This window comes from Stegastes partitus, unplaced genomic scaffold, assembly GCF_000690725.1.
Source record: "Stegastes partitus isolate 25-593 unplaced genomic scaffold, Stegastes_partitus-1.0.2 Scaffold276, whole genome shotgun sequence".
NCBI classification, from domain to species: Eukaryota; Metazoa; Chordata; class Actinopteri; family Pomacentridae; genus Stegastes; species Stegastes partitus.
In genome coordinates this window covers 554,486-572,122 of record NW_007578007.1, presented here as the reverse complement: position 1 = coordinate 572,122, position 17,637 = coordinate 554,486, and the positions used below count along the sequence as shown (strand labels likewise).

Below are 17,637 nucleotides of genomic sequence, written 5' to 3'. Positions count from 1 at the left end.
TCAAAGCCTTTCATTGCCTGTACATCATCCAAATCATTGTCCTGTTGGAGGGTCTGCTGGGACGTTGCTACCATTCATTGGGTTGGTCTTGGTGGTGACCCTAGGATTGTTCTGGACCGTCACCATTCCTGCCAGCCCAGGAGTCAGTTTGGGCTTTCTACCAGCCCTTTGACATTTTTTCAGTCTGTGGAACTCCTTGTACTTTTTGATATATTTTTTTTTTAACTGTTGGCACTTGAAAACACTTGGATGCAGCTTTATAGCTTTCCCCTGTCTTGTTAGAACCTCTCTGTCAGTAATGGACTCTAACAGCAGCTTACTAAGCTCTTCTGCTTCAGCCAGTGACTGACTAGAGAGTTACTGCATCAGCTGTTCTCAGGAACATTACTAGAGCCATTGGTAATGATAGATAAGCTGCATTTTCTCAAAGAAACGGGACGAATTCAAGGGGTGTGAACATTTTTGGGAATTCCTTTTTTTTATTTTAGAAAAGAAAGAAAGAACGAACGAACGAACAAACGAAAGAAAGAAAGATTCCAGAGGTTTTGGTCAAACACCTTAAAGAGCCTCATGCAGGACATTAAACACATACAGATGGGAAATATCATGGTGCTATATTCTGAATATTTCAAAACACAAAGAAAAGTTTAAAAGGTCCAGACATAACAATTTTATAACAACTCCCAAAGTAAACTATGCTAAATTCCTATAAGACAGAGTTTAAACACAGCCACTGCTGATTAAAACAGCATCAGTTTAAGCCCAAAGCACAGCTGTGAGTCACTATAACTCTGCTGCTCTCCCTCTCTACTGGACTGTATTAGTCCCTCCGTGAGAGAACAGAACGAGACGCTGAGAACTGAGGTTGATTATAATTTGACCCTAAATTGAATCTTTTGTTGCTCTAAAGGGAGCTCTGGGTTTCTATACAGGAGGCTCAGCGACTCCTGTGCACCTCAGAATTCTGAACCTGAAAATGAAAGAACATGACTCTTCTACTGAGGTGAAGAAATGGATTTGATTCACTGGAAAAAAAAAAAACAACATCTTTCTGCTATCAGTGGAGAAGCACAACGAGCTTCGATTAGAAGGAAAACACTGATTTCACCGACATATTGACTGAAGTTAAGCTAATTTTAAAGTTAATTTTTAAGTTAATTTCTCACATTTTTCCATCAAAAGCTTCATTTAAACCTAAATGCATATGACAAAGGGCTGCAATAACATAAAACAAAAGCTGAATTCTGCAGACGACAGAGCACATGAACACTTACAGTGAGGCAGACAGAGCAGTGGAGGTCCACAGCAACAGCTTTACCTCCTGGTGTTGCTGCTGAAAGACGTCTGAGGGGTTTTGAAGTTTATGTTCTCGTACACACTCGATGAATCGTCATTTGTCATCCTGCGGTGACACAGAAAACAGTCACACATGTTGAACCTGCTCTCTGCTGTCAGTGGATGAAGCTTCTCGTCGCAGCAGTACTCACACAGAAGAAGAGCGAGAAGACGCCATGTTGGGTTTGAACCTGGAGTTTGTCATCTGGGGATATTTGATGTTGGAATATTCTCTCTCCATCTTGTTCCTCTGAAAAGTGACAGTCAGAAAGCAAGATGAAGTTTAACACTTCACGTTTACTATTAGCCGCTGAAAGGTTTGTCGTCTTTACAAAATGACGCCACTCATCTAAACTTAACATCATGATTCATCAAAATGACTGTATTGTATAAGTTTCATTTAGAAAACGATGCGTTTGCCCTCAATGGATTTTGTAAAATTTTTTTTTTTTTACAGTATTGGTAGCAGCTGTGTGACACGAGGAAATATACTCAACATCACTTCATTTTTTTATAAAATCTGTACTGTAAATACCTTCTTTTCTTTAATATTTTACATTTTATACTTTATATACATATTTATCTTTCCTTTCACGTTATTTCATTTTTTTTTTTCCTTGTGTATTGCTGCCAAAAAAGGGATGCTATGACATTTCACTGCTGTAACACTGTCTTTTTAGCATTGCTAAAAGTGACAGTGGCAATAAAGAACTATTCTATTCTAAAATCAACAAAGATAGTTAACTTTTCGTGATTTATGGCATTTTAACTTTGTTATGCTGCACAAAACACATTTCTGAATGTTCTCTACTTCTAACCATGGTGCTGCTGTTTCCATAGAGGTGCAGGACTTTATGTAGTAAACAGCTCCACATGGGATCTACAGTCAGTTGTGCAACAGCAACTGTGAAATAAACTAACATAGCTAGCATGGCGATGTCACTTAGGCTTAAAACATTCCTCTTTGACAACGATAACTATAAGTTAGAGCTGCTCAGGATCGCCTGAACTGTCCCTTAGTTATGCTGCTGCAGCTTCAGACTGGATCTAGAACAACACGTCTCTGATCTGCAGTTTCTGGCCTCACCGACCCTCAAAGTATTAATTATTCTGTTTGTATTCTTTGTCTGCTCTCCATCTGCTATCCCCACCCCCTCATCTCCACTCTCACCCCAACCGGTGGAGGCAGATGGCCGCCTTCCTGAGCCTGGTTCTGTCGGAGATTTTTTTTTGGCTCCTTCCCACCATCGCTGACTGCTGCTCATAGAGAATCTAATGGCAGCTTTGGATTGTTGGGTTCTCTGCTCTTTGTTTAAACTTCATCAGGTCCTGACATGCTGTGAATTGGTGCTATACAAAAAAAAAAAACTGAACTTCGCCTCCCTGCTTCAGTTGGTGAAACAATGCAGCATGTTGGCCTTCAGAGTGTAAGCTTACACATGTGCAATACTATTTTTAACACTGTAATGTCTTCAGTTTCTTCTCTGTCTGCTTCGTTTACAGAAGTCGCTGAGTACCTGCTCCTCCTCCAGCCTCTTCTGAGCTGTGTCGATGTACTGCTGCACAGCCATGTAGATGAACTTGTACTGGGCTTCTGTCTGCACCATGCCTGATCTCTGCTGCCGGACCCTCTGGATGGTCTTGGGGATGTCAATGTCACAGTCAAGACCTTGAACGCAAAAGTTCAGACGTTAGTGGAGGTGCAGTAAAAACACGAAGTGTAATAAATAAAGTTTCAGAGCTCACCTTGGCGGTTAATAATGTCAATAAGGATGTCGATGACGATGATGGTGCCGGTTCTGCCGATGCCTGCACTGCAGTGACGGAGTAAATGTACAGTTAGAACACAGCAGCAGTGTCCAGGTGGAGACGTTTAGTTTTTAAGAGAATATTGGATATTATTGAGTCAGTTATGAAGAGTGTGACATTAGCATCATGGGGAGAAGAGTTTTCAGTGGACAATGGAAATGACATGAAAGTCTGAGGTTAGGATTTTACTGTTTAAAGCATTTTCGTTTTCAAATGTCTTGCTGTGTCACATACAAACACAGGCTTAGATCTCTGTGAGAGCTACGTTCAACCCAACATTTAATCAACAACCAGCTGATCAGTGACGGTACTGACTGAGAGCTGTTCTGTCAGTTTCTTTTCTGTGTCTGTGTCGGTGTGTACGGTGAACGGCATGAAGGAATCACAAGCAATACAAATACATTAAAAGTAGATTCTTAGACATTCAAAAATTATTTTATAAAAAACTAAGTTGTGTTTGAAGTAGTTAAACTTTTTTAGGTATGGGGCGGCTGTAGCTCAGGTGGTTGTCTTCTGATTGTAAGGTTGGTGGTTCGATCCCCTACACAGTCCAGGTGTCCTTGGGCAAGACTCTGAACCAGAAGTTGCTCCCAATGGCAGGTAGGCTCTTCTATAGTTTATTTGTTAAAGCAGAGCTTCATGAGAACATTTAGAATGACTTCTTTATTGCTAGAGTTATTGTCATTAATGGGTCCACGTTTGGAACCTTAATTACAGCGCACCCAAGTGGCCAATCGTAATATATAAAAGGTATGTTTGGTGTCTATAATTTACCATCTCATTGGAAACTGAGCAGTGAGTTGTGTAAAGTGTTCAGCTATTTAGTAAAAAGGAAGACTCCAATGTGGATGCAATGTCTTTATGGTGAGTGTAAGTATGTCTTCAAATACATTTACTACTCAACACTCTTCCAAATACTCTTACATGTGCACCGTGCTGAGCCATCAAAGAAGAGACCAAATCACAATTCTGGACTATAACGTTTCAAGTCCAAAACAAGTCCTCGTGTGCAGTAATGTTCAATTTAAAACACACACAAAAAAGCAGAGAAATTACCACAAAATGGTCAGAATGAAAAAGCAAAGTTTGTCTGCATGAACATGCTTCCTCCCTGGCTCATAACTCACTGTCCTGTCCCTCCATAATGAAGCCATTCACACCTGGCTGCTCTCCCTGTAGCTACAGTGCAGGTCTCCTGAGGTGTCTGCACCCACAGACCTAACATGGCTAGAGACTATGAACCAGGGCCAGGTTGCCTCTGTGAGATGGGCTCCCATGATGCTGTCCCCTCACCACCTCCACCTCAGCAGACTGGATGTTGGGGTGTCTGTGTGGTGACACCTGGTCTTAGACCTTTACCTCTTGTGCCTGTAGCTGCTGCACCCTGGTCACCAGGTTTGTGCATCTCCAGGTTTTACTTGTTTCCTATATTTAATGTTCATCAAGCTGAGATCATATTTTTTATCTTTATTTTCTTTTTATTTATTTGTGTGCAGATGTGCTGAGGTTAAACTTAAACAGGCCTTAATGTGATTATACTGAAAATAAACCTTTTTTCTGCTGCTGTGATTATAAAAAAAAAAGTAAATTATCGACAATTATTTATAATTAAATGAAAAATACTTTATTTATCCCAGAAGGGAAATTCAATTCAAAATAATATAGTTAAAACTGAAACATTTCATAGTGACAGTGTTCTTCATTACATCGCCTGGTTCTGTGTTGTCGTCTATCCATCTCAAGGTTGGACTTTTTTTTAAAAAAAACAGCCTTTCTGCCATCACAGCTGTGACCACAGAGGGTTAACTGAGCTACCGGAGCTCTTCTGTCGGGTCCAGCCATTTTCCTCTGACCTCTCTCCTCAGCAAAGTGTTTCTGTCCACACAACTGCCAATCACTGGCTGTGATTTGTTTCACACTGTTCTGGGTGGACTATAGAGGATGCTGAGTGAGAAAAGTCCTGAAGATCAGCGGTTTCAGAAATACTCAAACAAGCCCTTCTGACATCATCGTCTTTTCCACTGGTCCCATTTTCTCCAGGTTGATGTTATGATGTGAACTGATTTTAGACGCTGCAGTTCTGCCATTGGTCAACTGGGTGACTATCTGTAAATGCAAGTTTACAGCTGTGCCTGACATAGTGCTCAGTTCGTAGATGTGTGTATACAGAGGAGTGTGCTGCAGGAAGACCGGGATTACTAATTATATTCGTTGCTACCTGCTGAGTGTATAGCAAATCACATTTCTTATTTTTTCCCTTTAGTTGAACTAGTTGAGTCTCTTTTGTCCAAACATGAAGCATCCCATCATAAAACACTGTCCCTCCATCCCAGTTGTACCTGCAGTGGACGACAATGGGTCCAGTGTCTGGAATGGTGCTCTGGGTGCGGTTGACCTCTTCCAGGAACCAGAGGACCCCGCCGGGCTCGTTGGGCACCCCGTGGTCCGGCCAGCTCAGGTACTGATAGTGCCAGATGTACCTCACAGGCTCCTTCTGCAGCAAAAATGAATTCAACCATGTTGTTGCTTCTTACATTTTTAGTGCAATGTTCATGTTTACTTCTATTATATGGAGTCGGCTTCAACTGTTCGTCTCCATACTGACTGTATAGTGTAAAAAATCATGACCCCAGTCTTTATAAAGTTCTGCCAAACCCTAATGTGTCACTTTTGAGTTTGATATAGCAAATTCCAGTGGGTACTTTCCAAAGTCATATTAAGTACTAAATTCTATCCTTGTGTTGGCTGGCTCCATATTATTAGTCACAAAAGTAAAAGCACCTTAAAATATCCTTCAGTAACACTCTGGGGTTATTTCAAAGAGTGCCCTATGAAGGGTTAACATTTAACCGCTGTTCAGGAATGAAAGTAAATAACTATAATCTGACATCTTAATCAAGAAATAATAATGTGCTTTACTATTTTATCAGGTTTTTTTTTGTAAAACAGTGAATTTTAAAATTCATGGATAACAACATTAATTCTATTTTAGCATTAAAAATGTGATTTTGGTTAAAGAGCTTCTACATATGGGTGTATTAACTGTTACAGAAACATAAAAAATGATTCTGGTATTTACCAATGCTGTTAATTGACTCTGGGTGGAGGTCTAATACATTGTTAAGGGCTGTATATATGAGATATTACATCTGTATACCAACACCACAACAGGATATCCAAATAAATAAATAGATAAACACATCTGTGCACTTTTGCTTTCTACTTTTTCTGTATCTGCTTCCTGTGAGATCCATGCAGTCCATCCTCCCAGAAGCACAAACATGTGGTGCAGGACTGTTTGTGTGCGTGTGTGTGTGTGTGTTTGTGTGTGTGTGTGTGTGTGAGGGGTTAGACAATCTGACCCCAGGTCAGTGGGTCAGCTCAGACTGATCCCGTGGCCTCCCCTACCCGATCCAGACGTGTCACCTCCAGCTTCCTCAGGATGTAGTCTTGAGCTGGCTGCTCGTCCACGTTCCTCACCAGCACCTTTCCAAACTCCTTCATGCCGTGGAGGTCCGGCCAGTAGCGGACGCATTTATTCTAAATCACAACAAAAACACAGAGAGAGAGAGAGAGACAGAGGGAGGGTGGTGGGTATTAGGTGATCTAAAGACCCGGCTCATCTCAAGCAGCTTTTCAATCAGCTTAACTGTCATACTATCCTTGTCAGCCATCTCCCTACCCACCCCCGAGTCCTCACACACACACCATCCCTACCACACACAGCTACCCCCGTCTCTTAGTTACTGCCTGCAAATAACGTCTTTCATCTGAAAATGCCCAACAACATGGCTGACTGCACTGTAGATGTGTAGGTCGCCTCCTGTATCTCACAGTGGACATTAAACAAACTGTAAATGATTTCTGCACCAAAGGATCTTAACCAAAAGTGTTTAAAGGGGATCTGATGTGACCAACATTAAACGCACCACCACACTAGAAACATTCAGGATTTCTCAGCTGTTGGAATTCTTTGGGATGATGTAGGTACACAAGTAAACAAGATATAGTTGTGTCAGACATTTTAATGCAGTATATTTGGCTGCCTCTATGGTTCAGGATAGAAGCATCTCAGTGTCTCACAGGCTGAACTACTGCTGAATATCTGCACGATGTTTGATGCTCACCCTTCCTCGCTCCATCTCCTTTGTGGTCATGACAATGACATGCGTGTTCTCCTGATACACCATCTTCCAGAAGTCAGTGACTGTGTTGTGTAAGCACCCTTGGGTGGCGATGAAGACTTTGCCCTCCTCCACGTGGCGCCCCTCTTCGTGCACGCTCTGTTTGGATCAAGTGTTTTGGTGATGAGAAGATGAGAGAAGACGAGCATTTCACAAGCTGAGCTAGAGTGTAAAACGATAACGTTAAATTAAAAATCTCTGTGTGTTTTCTGCTCCCATCACATTCCTTCACCACTACAACATTTAAAGTTTCCAAAGTCCCAGAATTTTCAACCACATGAAGCGAATGATGATGGCTTAATGGCTGCAAGGAGGACCTGAGGACAACATCTCACAGTTTGAGGCTCAGGTTTGGTTGAGTTTGTTGATGGAATGAGTAGTTCAAGAATCACTAGAAAGTTAAAACAATCTAATGATTCGATTTCTGGCTCTGACAAATATAGTTCTGTCACTTTTTATAGAGCGACGGCCCCGTATCACGTGTTGTTGGTATCTTTGATTAATCAGTTACTGATCTGTGGTCGTGTGTGATGCTGAGCACACTCACTCTGATGTAGTTGGCATTGATGTAGTCTGAACCAGGAATATCTGCATCCATCTCCCTGATTTCAACACGCGTTGTGTCGACTGAAAGCACAAAGTTAAAGGTATTAACGCACGGCATTAAGTTCACACGCTTCAAAAAAGCTGATGGACTATCAGCTATCAGAGCAGAATCTCTGAAGGCCTCTACGTCGCCTCTCGTCTGTTCGTGTCATTCTTTCCACAGGAAGGTGGAGAGACAGGAAACGGCAGGTTGCTGTGTGACTCACAGGGGAGGATATTCTTGTATCTGTTTTTACTCTTGTTTTCTGGCTTCTGGCCTTCTTTCCGGGGATACAGCAGTTTGCACTCTTGCTGCTGAAGTACCTGAAAAAAAAAAAACAGTAGAATGGAAAAATACATGATGACTGTTTTTGTTAGGAACAATTCAAAATAACAGAATATCCTCTATAACACAAGGACCGACTCTGAAGACAGAATAAAGTCTGTATATAGTCCTGAACAGTGCAGTGGGCCTTTAATACAGCAGGGGTCACCCTGGAGAGCAACAGGAACACTGAATACTTTAGTGTGCAGGTTGCACAATGAAGAAGAAGCATTTCACCATAAAGTTTCCTTCAGTTACACACAGAGTCATTTATACTCCAATACAGATGCTAGAAGATATCAACAACTGCAGCATGAATCTACAGTTCCTCAGCTGTAATCAGGAATACCTGGTATATGCCACAAAGGCAGTCAGACTACTTAATGTCCTTGCAATGTTTTTCTGACGTTGCTTCCAAATAATATACCCTGTGTCTCATCTATGAGATACACAGACATATACAAGTCTTTATGTTGTATATATTGTGTAATTTACTCTAACACAGAAGAAGCAATAGAAACAAGCGATATCATCAGACAGTCCAGTAACAAGACAAACCTACACAAACCTGATATTGGGCTAGTAAATACCAAAGAACCATTTACTGTCTAATGGTTCACATTATTAACCTGTCATTGCGTGAACATCGCTATAGAATAGAATAGAATAGAATAGAAAAATACTTTATTAATCCCAGTCTGGGAAATTACTGTGGTACAGCAGCAGAAAGTACTATTTAAAAATTACAAATAAAATAGGTGAATAAAATAAGATAAATAAAATAAAATAAAAAATGCAGGAATAAGATAAGCTTCAGCCAGCATCATTACTGAAAGGTGAAGACATTTCCCATCACAGAAAAGAAAACTCAGTGGAAAAAAAAACACATGTGAGACCACAGAGATGAAAGAGATGATCATCTATAGTCATTAGGGAACAACCAGCTCAACACATGACATTTTAAATGATATTGATCCAACAAATTCAAGTTATTAATTACTATAGACTCAAACTTACAATAGAAACAATAAAACAGAAATCTGTTTGGTTGGGATGTGTTGTACAAGGGCTCCTAAAAACTTCCCGAAAGAGTCCTTTACATGGATCAGTGACCCCCATTGTCTCATTCAGTCAGTGCCTTTAACTGAGGTGTAAGTTTTACATCGTGACGGATGATGATGATTCTGGCAGTGACAGCTGTGAAGCTACACACCTCAAATTCTTCCCAGAATCCTTGTTTGGGTTTCTCAGAGTTGTCTGCGACTTTGTTGAGCTCTCGTACCCGGTTCTCAATGTTGGCAGCGTTTATCCTGGTGGCGTTAAAGGGCTGTTGGTGGGACAAGAAGATTAAATTAGTCAACAAAATAAAACAACTTAATTCTTTCATGTGGTATAATAACAGCAATTTCCCCGAGGTTTCCACCAAAGGGATCAATAAAGTTCTATTCTATTCTATTCTAATATTAATCCTAATATTTCAGGATGTTCAATAACCTTCAAAGTACCACTAGATGTACCAGATTGGAAGCTTTTGTTTGTTAAATGTCTCTTCCATACCTGTTTGAGGTGCACCACGATGCCACTTTTCTCCACCATGGGGTTCTTCTTGTAGTGATCCACCAGGTCAGCCAGGGTGTCAAACCTCTCCCCGCCGCCAACGTCGTACTTGCCGTCCTGCTGAACACAAACATTGATAATTCAGCCACAGCAACTGTAGGTCTGAGGAGCTGATCAAACGGAAACATGAATCATGAATCATGACCTGCTGAAAAATAGATGAGTCAAAGCACCGACGGAATACTGAATTAGTCTGAGTGGTGACCTCAGGGAGTCTCCAGGCTCAACCCTCCTAAACAACACTCAGAATCCAGCTATCAATATAACAGTCTGCACATATAAATGACTGAAGATGAGTTCTCCCACCTGGTAGCGTATCATGACATGGGTGACCTTGGTCTTGCGGTCCACATTCTCATGTTTCTCCTCATTGGTGAGAACTGAGAGGACAAAGTCTCCCGGTTTGCTCTGGCTTTCCCGGACCAGGAAGCTGCCGGCTTTGCCTTTGTCTGTGAGCAGCTTCTCTGCATCTCGTCCAAAGAGGTGTCCATGGTACCATCTGGAGAGGAGAGAGACACTTCATATTATAATAAGACATGGATAAAGACACAGGGTTTAATGGCAAGAATCATCCATCCATCATCTATACACCGCTTAATCCTCACTAGGGTCGTCTCGTGCTGAGGTTAATTGGTGATTGTAAATTGTCCGTAGGTGTGAATGTGAGTGTGCTTGGTTGTCTGTCTCTAAGTGTAGCCCTGTGATAGACTGGTTACCTGTCCAGGTGAACCTGCCTTCACCCTGAGTCAGCTGGGATAGACTCCAGCCCCCCGATACTGAGGATGTAGCGGATAATATGGACGATGGATGGATGGATGGAAACCACAACAATAATTTTTCACCTACCAAATCACAAATTTAAATAAAATATCAGTTTATCTTCAACATTAACTCTCAGTAATGTTCAGGGTGTTATTCAGGGTCACAACGTTTCCCTGTCGACATGATGTCAGTATCTGCAGCATCAGTACCAGATGTGTCACAACGATAACAAAGAGAGATAACAAATAAATACAAAAGGGAGAAAAGAGTGGTTTAATCCAATGCGTATTATTAATCGTTTTGTTCACCGTCTGCTTCGGCTACCACCAGGAGATTGAGCGAGTCAGCCTCAGGCTAGATGTTGCTGCAAGGCAGAAGAACTGACGCGACACGTGACAAGAGTTGAGACAGAAACTTGACCAACTGAGGGGGAGGACTAAGTGAAATGTTTCCTGTGTCAAGGGAAAATGTTGCTGTACCGTATGTTTGAGGTTTAACATAAAGCCCGTCTCAACGTGAGCGCAGACTCCTACTCAACAACGATAGCGTCTCTTATGTTGCTGCAGCCTCACTTGGTTACTGATGTTCACATGAAAAACCTGCATGTGTGCATTTTTTTCCTGTGTGGTGAGCAAGAACGCGTAGGAAGCTCTGACAAGAGACGCATGTAGAATGGAAAAACCACACAAACCAAAACCAGAGATCACAAGTCGTTCTTAGACCTAAATAGCAACTGAGATGCACATGTGCAGATGTATGGAAAAGGAGAGGGGACACTACCTGCACAATTATACCAGATTGTTTTGTTTCCAAATTATGATAGAAATGTGATCATTTTGCTTTTCAAAAAAGCTTCCAGGAAGTGCACGGTATTAACACAACAGCTGCACCAGTCTCCCATTTCAAAAAAAAGGTGTAGGTGTAATGAAGTGTGTAGCTGCCTGTCACCCGTGTACACTCTGAAGGATGCTGTGGTGTGGATACTTGGTGAGCACAGCAGCATCACCAACATGGTTTAAACATGCATTTGGGAATTTGCCACTATTTATGCATTTGAGATGTGAATCCATCTGAGTTTACCTTGTGGGAGTCTGTGTGTACACAATAGCACATCACCTCTACTTAGTGTGTGTAATCATGCATGTGGCCTGGTACATAATGAATGAGTTCATGGCTCATTCTATTGAGCAGTTCACAAAGTGGAGACGTGGGCCTGGACGGTCATTCAATGCTGTGATCTAAAGGCTTTTAGTGGAGCTGCATTGAGACAAACTGTATTCACTTTGCTTTAGTTTCAGGATAACATCATCGCTGTTTTAGCTCATTCTCAGTCACAACAGGCAGCAAAGTGAGCAACTAACACCTGAACATAGTGGTGCACAGAGCAACTAAAAGACCACGCATGCTTCTGGAGCTAGTGAAGACAAAGGTAAAGCTAAAATGATTTTAAAGTATGTTTCTGCCTTTAAAATGTTCCCTTTTAGCGACGTGATCCATACAAGTGGAGAGGTAGACATCAGGTCTATAATTCTATAGATGATTTGCCATCATAGACTGTATAAAAGATGGACGTAGCTACCATGACGTCACCCGTTGGTTTCTGCACTGAGAAAATGAAGCCAGGGTTTTGCTACTTCCTGGTTGACAGCTTGGATTTTTGGAGCCAAAAATCGTCGGAGGGGGGCGGAGCCATAGGAGCAGCGACTGGTCAGACGGATTGAGAGGCGGGCCCTCTCTGCCCGCCCACATTTACTGCCTTCTGTTCGCTTCGTTTGCATCGTTGCTGCCGACTGTCAATCAAGCCAGCCACGCCCCTTACCCCGCAAAATGCTGACGATTTTTTAAAAATTCAGTATTGATTTATTTTCAGATTGGCCACCTGATCTCTGGATTTGACCATGAAAACTAATAAGAAAAAAATCCTGAGCTGTAGGAATGCAGTATTTCATGATCTGTGATCACTTCTTTTCCAATTCCAGTCTATGGGAGCCAGGGCTTTTTGGAGCCAGCAGCTAGAGGACGTAGTGATATTGCAGGTTTTTGACACTTCCGGGTTGGCTTCATTTTTCAGGGCCGGTTGCTACTTCCACATTTTATACAGTCTATGTTTGCCATACAGGGATATTTACTGAGATGCAAATGTATTTGTTGTCGTACATCATAGCCCTGTGATGATAGCTCAAAACATGAAAGGGATCTAGATTCTGTTTCTGATTAAAATCTCTGAATATTTAACTTGGAAAGATGTCTCAATAAGTTATTTTTCTCATTGTTGCTGTACTAGTGGTTTTCCTCCACTGCTTCTTAGTGAAGTTCTTTACTGACATCTTTACCGTTGAGGCCTTTATAGGTTACAGATACTGGAATGGCTTCATAACAATGCAAAGCTTTAAGCTATAACAGTCAGTATAACAAACTGAATGTCCTGAATCAAACAGATTTGGTCCAGAGATTTGTTCACAAACAGAAACAAAGGGAGTTTAGACCATTACTGCTGCAACTAGATCAGTGGTTCTCAGGTGTTTTAGCTGCTTCTCATGGCAGGAGGAGACTTCACACTCTGACACCCTGAAGCTACCACAATCACAACAACTGTCTGTGGTGAGAAATAAACTTTCATAATGAGTTTGAATAAATCATGTCAAGCTGACCTCAGATAAGTTTACAGCTATATGTGTGTGTCTGTCCACACAGTGCTGAGCTGTATGCAAATGTGAGCTCTCAGCATGTGTGGGTGTTGGTGTGTACGTTTATCAGCACCTCTCAGAGGTGGGGTCCTTGCAGTTGAGTGGATACTTGAGCTCGATGACATGGCCGTTCCTCTCTCGCAGGAGATCCTGCTGCTCAGTGTAGTACTGGACCAGCTCGGCCAGCGTGGCAAACTTCTCGCCTCCGTACAGGTCATAGTAGTCGCCTGAGTTCTGAATCTTGATGTGGGTCACCTCATCGCTACGTCTGAGAAGGAAAAAAAAAACACAAATTATTTATCATGTAAACAGTTGACTCACTCCACAGAAGCATCTATTGTTCCATGTTTTTCTTTTCAGTGGTGCCCTGCAGAGATTCACCTGCTAAAACACACAAACAGCCGCCCACACACATGCCCATACAGCCCGGGTTCACTCACACAGCATCAATGTATGTACACCACTAACACGTCAGGCTGATCGGCCACCTGCTCCCGCTTCAACACTCATTCTCCTCCAACCTCGTTAAAGCAGATCAGACAACAATATTTCAACTGTCTCCCATCAGTTAATCTTTCTTACTGTGTTTGTGACACATGAGTATCTGTAATTAAGTGAAATAAATTAATGGTGATGAATAGAATAAAATAATTGTTTTTTTTCCCATCTGGGGAATCGTAAATGAGCCATTACAAGAAAGAACAATGCAAGAAACAAATGTAAAAACACAGATGCATTTCACCACAAACACATTGTTTGTCACGTTGACTTCCACAAACAAAACAGCACAAATCTTCCCAACAAAGGATCATCCTTTGTTTTTTTTAATACCCTGTAGTTTTCATGTGTATTTGCAGGACGGCCGTAGCGTGATGAGTACAGTGGAAGAAAAAAGTACGCAGATGGCGAGTTCAGAGACTGATAAGCCAGAATGCATTTGGTACCACTTTGCATATTCAAAGTCCTCTGGCTGGTTTGAATAGATGGACGTGAACACACGGACATTCGCGCACAAACATATAGAATCTATAAGATGTCTGCCTGGAAGCAAAGGAAGGAGGAGAAGCAGCTCGACAGCTCCTGTGACGTTCTCCTGTACATTCTGTAAATATATGAAGTTCGTTAACACACAACAGATCTGGAGAGTTATCCATCCCATCGGATACCATCTGATCTGCAGGGCGAGATAGAACAGCCTCCTTTCTCTCTGTCGACCTGATTATCAGCTAATGGTCATATCAAATGACACAAATCCTATTTTCCTCCATCACTTTTCATGTTGTCCTAATGAATTTCACATCCCTTTTTCTTCCTTTCCATCCTCCCACTCAGCACACTATCACTCCCCCCCTCGTCTCTCACTGTTTCCTGGTAATTGCTTTATGGCTCTATTAGTGGCTGGGGCTGGGTGCCACAGGTCTACGGCCCGTTACAGGCCCCTCCTCGGCTCTCAGGCCAAAGCCCCTCTTTCCCTCTGAGTTTAACACCATTAGCTCTGGAATGAGCTGAACACATTCTATTAGATTTTCATTCACTTTCCGACTCTCCCACTTTCACACATTGATAACTTGTGGATTTATTACAATACTGCGGTCTTCTTTACAGTTAAAATGCAGGGAGAAAGGATAGCAGAACAACACCGAACAGATTACTTCATATGAGATTCTGTGTTTTGTGAAAAGGGGTAAATAGAGAACTACATCCAAATGGCGTTTTTGGCTCTTGAGTGGCGATCACCATCACCATTTTCCCACCTCTTGTAAAAAAAAGATTCTATGACACCCCCCAACCCAGAGGGAACAACCAAACAGTCTCCAGGAGAGATTGTGGCCTCAGACTTAGAGGTGCTGCCTCTCATCCCGGCTGCTTCACACTCAGCTGCAAAGTCCCAGCTGAAATCCCCAAACCGGAGACTATCCTCACCCCAGCAGCGACTTGAGATCCTGTCCATGAACATCACAGGCATGTTGATGCTGATGCATGCGTTTGACCTTTCAGTTAGTGAATACATCAGGCCATTTAGAGTGACTATGCATTCCAGTATTTTTTGGACTGAAACCTAGAAGCAGCAGCTGGGTTCTGTGTTTGGCCTCCAGTCCTGTAGCTTTCTCTGCTTGCCGGTCTTTGTTCGGCCCACTGCCCTGTGGTTTTGGTGAGTAATGTTGCATTTGTGTCAACAGATTAATCCCCGCTTGTGCGATTAGCATCACAGCAGGAGGAATGAACTGCTATTTCCATTTGTGCTGGAGTTACTCGGCTCCTTTTTGACGAGGCAGTTCTTGTTTTGGTAATATTGCTTCTAGTGATGCTCACCTTTTTTGCCTACAGTAGATAATAAATGATCACACTTTACTGATATATCACTGTTGTGACTTTGATTTGGAGACCGTGGCAATAACATCTCTCATACTTTATCACCGCACTCCCACATCCCTGGAGAAGACGTAACCCTATGCATCATTTCTGTCTCACCTAAATGCAGACAGATGTTCTCAACGTTTAGACGCCATTAAATTCTGCTCATGATGCTGTATTCAATCTTCAAAAACGGGCGGTAACACTTCTGTTGTCATTCTTGTACATGACAGAATCGTATTTACCTGTAAAAAGGATTAAAACCAAACATGCATGTTCTGTCATATTAAACATGTTTGGGCCTCATACCTTCAAAAGTTCTCATAGTGACCTCTATGAGAAGTTGTTCTTCCTGCCTTGTTCCCAACAAAGTCCTGCCTGATTATTTCCACGGCAGAAGGTTAATGCCCTGAAGCAGCACGTCTGGAAACGGCACTCTCAGATTCTGCTCACAACCGTTTGGTTTTAATGCTAACATGATGCTCTGCTTTAGCACCGTGGTTCCACATAATTACCACTAAAGATATGTGAAATAATTATCAAATGGCAAAAAGTACAAATGTAAGATCATCACTACAAATGAAACTAAATAACTTTAAATTTCATCGTGACAGGAGGAAAACTACGGTTCAATACAGCACATTGTTGGGATATGACCTGTCTTTACTTGTGTATTTAGTCCGACAGTGACGTGCCTCCTACTTTATTGGAAAAACGAATGCAGCAGATACAATCGATCATGCTACGAACAGGTTCACATCGAGGGGACCGATGTCGCCCTTCACAGCGCCTTTCTATCTGATCTCTGCGTTGTTATTTTGCTGCAGCTTAACAGACAGAGCAGCAAACAGATCACATCCATCCATCGCATTACGTGTTAAAAATGATCCACATTCTAGCCAAAGCACAAACAGGGACTTTCAGTAATAAACAGTGTTGAGATCAATGTGGCTAAACTGATGAATACACTGACAAGAAGTACACAAACATGGACAATTGGGAAATAAATTGCTCAAAAATGCACATATTTATGCATATATAAACATTAGAATCTATAAGTTACTGCTTGCTTTGCCCTGAAGTTATTCCAAGCAACATTTTTCCTCTTAATACAGCCTGAGAAATCCCTCATGCTGTCCTATAAGGGATGGCCGGGTGGTGGGGAGGCACACATGCACGCAGGAATAATCTGGTTCATTTACATTGCTCCCCACATTACACAAGACACTTTGGGCTGGCTTTACATGGTCTTTAAACAACCAGAGCAAAACAACATTAAAAAAAAAACAGCAGTTAACAAAACCAATCTCGAGGTGTTTAGCCGTGGGCGGCCCCTGTCTAGACCTGGGTCTGCAGGCCTTATTCACCTGAAGGCTCCTCTACAGAGCAAACCATGTGTGTACATTATCATATCAATTAGCAGCATCAATTAGCCCTGCATGTTAATATTTGTATGTAAAAATAATCAGAGCTGATTCTAGTTGTTATTTTAATTGTTCCCACACAGAAACTTAAACAACACAGGTTGTTCAGGTGCTTACAGATGAGTCTTTAAATACAGTGCAAACCTCCCCTCTGCCTTCTGTCCAACAACCAGGCAGCCAACCCGTACCATTAAGACTGTTAATTAAGATGGGATCTTCCTGTTCAACCTGGTGATGACAGAGTGGCACACATCTGGATAGCAAATAATCAGAAATGTAACTGAATACATTCACCTGAGTGTGGAGCTCCTCTGTGTGGTTACTTCTGATGAAACAGTTTTTATCCCTCTGCCATAACTTTACTGAACAGCTGAGCCACTCCAAGCCACAACTGCTAATTGCACTTCCATTTTGCACCAATGTACATATACCTTTTCTACTAGATGTGTAAATTCTTGTATATATTTGTCTTATTATCTTGTTTTATTTTTTATTAATATTTATTGTATTTTATTCTTTTCTTTCTGTAGTTCCATCCATCCATTTTCTATACA

The 17,637-nt window shown here is 41.8% G+C and overlaps 1 protein-coding gene across 4 annotated transcripts in view; it reads right to left on the bottom strand.

Annotated features, from left to right (window-relative positions):
* The window catches only part of ptpn11b (protein tyrosine phosphatase non-receptor type 11b), a 51,305-nt gene that overhangs the window by 4,054 nt on the left and 29,614 nt on the right, over nt 1–17,637 (bottom strand). The window contains exons 3-15 of one of the 4 annotated variants that reach the window (XM_008282563.1): nt 13,378–13,572; nt 10,162–10,354; nt 9,796–9,915; nt 9,452–9,565; nt 8,141–8,237; nt 7,876–7,955; nt 7,272–7,427; nt 6,553–6,684; nt 5,484–5,638; nt 3,082–3,149; nt 2,853–3,004; nt 1,488–1,585; nt 1,275–1,402 (exon numbers count right to left, since the gene is read on the bottom strand). In XM_008282563.1, coding sequence (XP_008280785.1) covers nt 1,315–1,402; nt 1,488–1,585; nt 2,853–3,004; nt 3,082–3,149; nt 5,484–5,638; nt 6,553–6,684; nt 7,272–7,427; nt 7,876–7,955; nt 8,141–8,237; nt 9,452–9,565; nt 9,796–9,915; nt 10,162–10,354; nt 13,378–13,572 — 1,648 coding nt within the window. In that variant the 3' untranslated portion in view covers nt 1,275–1,314. The remainder of the gene's footprint in view (nt 1–1,274; nt 1,403–1,487; nt 1,586–2,852; nt 3,005–3,081; nt 3,150–5,483; nt 5,639–6,552; nt 6,685–7,271; nt 7,428–7,875; nt 7,956–8,140; nt 8,238–9,451; nt 9,566–9,795; nt 9,916–10,161; nt 10,355–13,377; nt 13,573–17,637) is intronic. The other 3 variants (XM_008282561.1, XM_008282564.1, XM_008282562.1) reach the window with 3 other exon arrangements.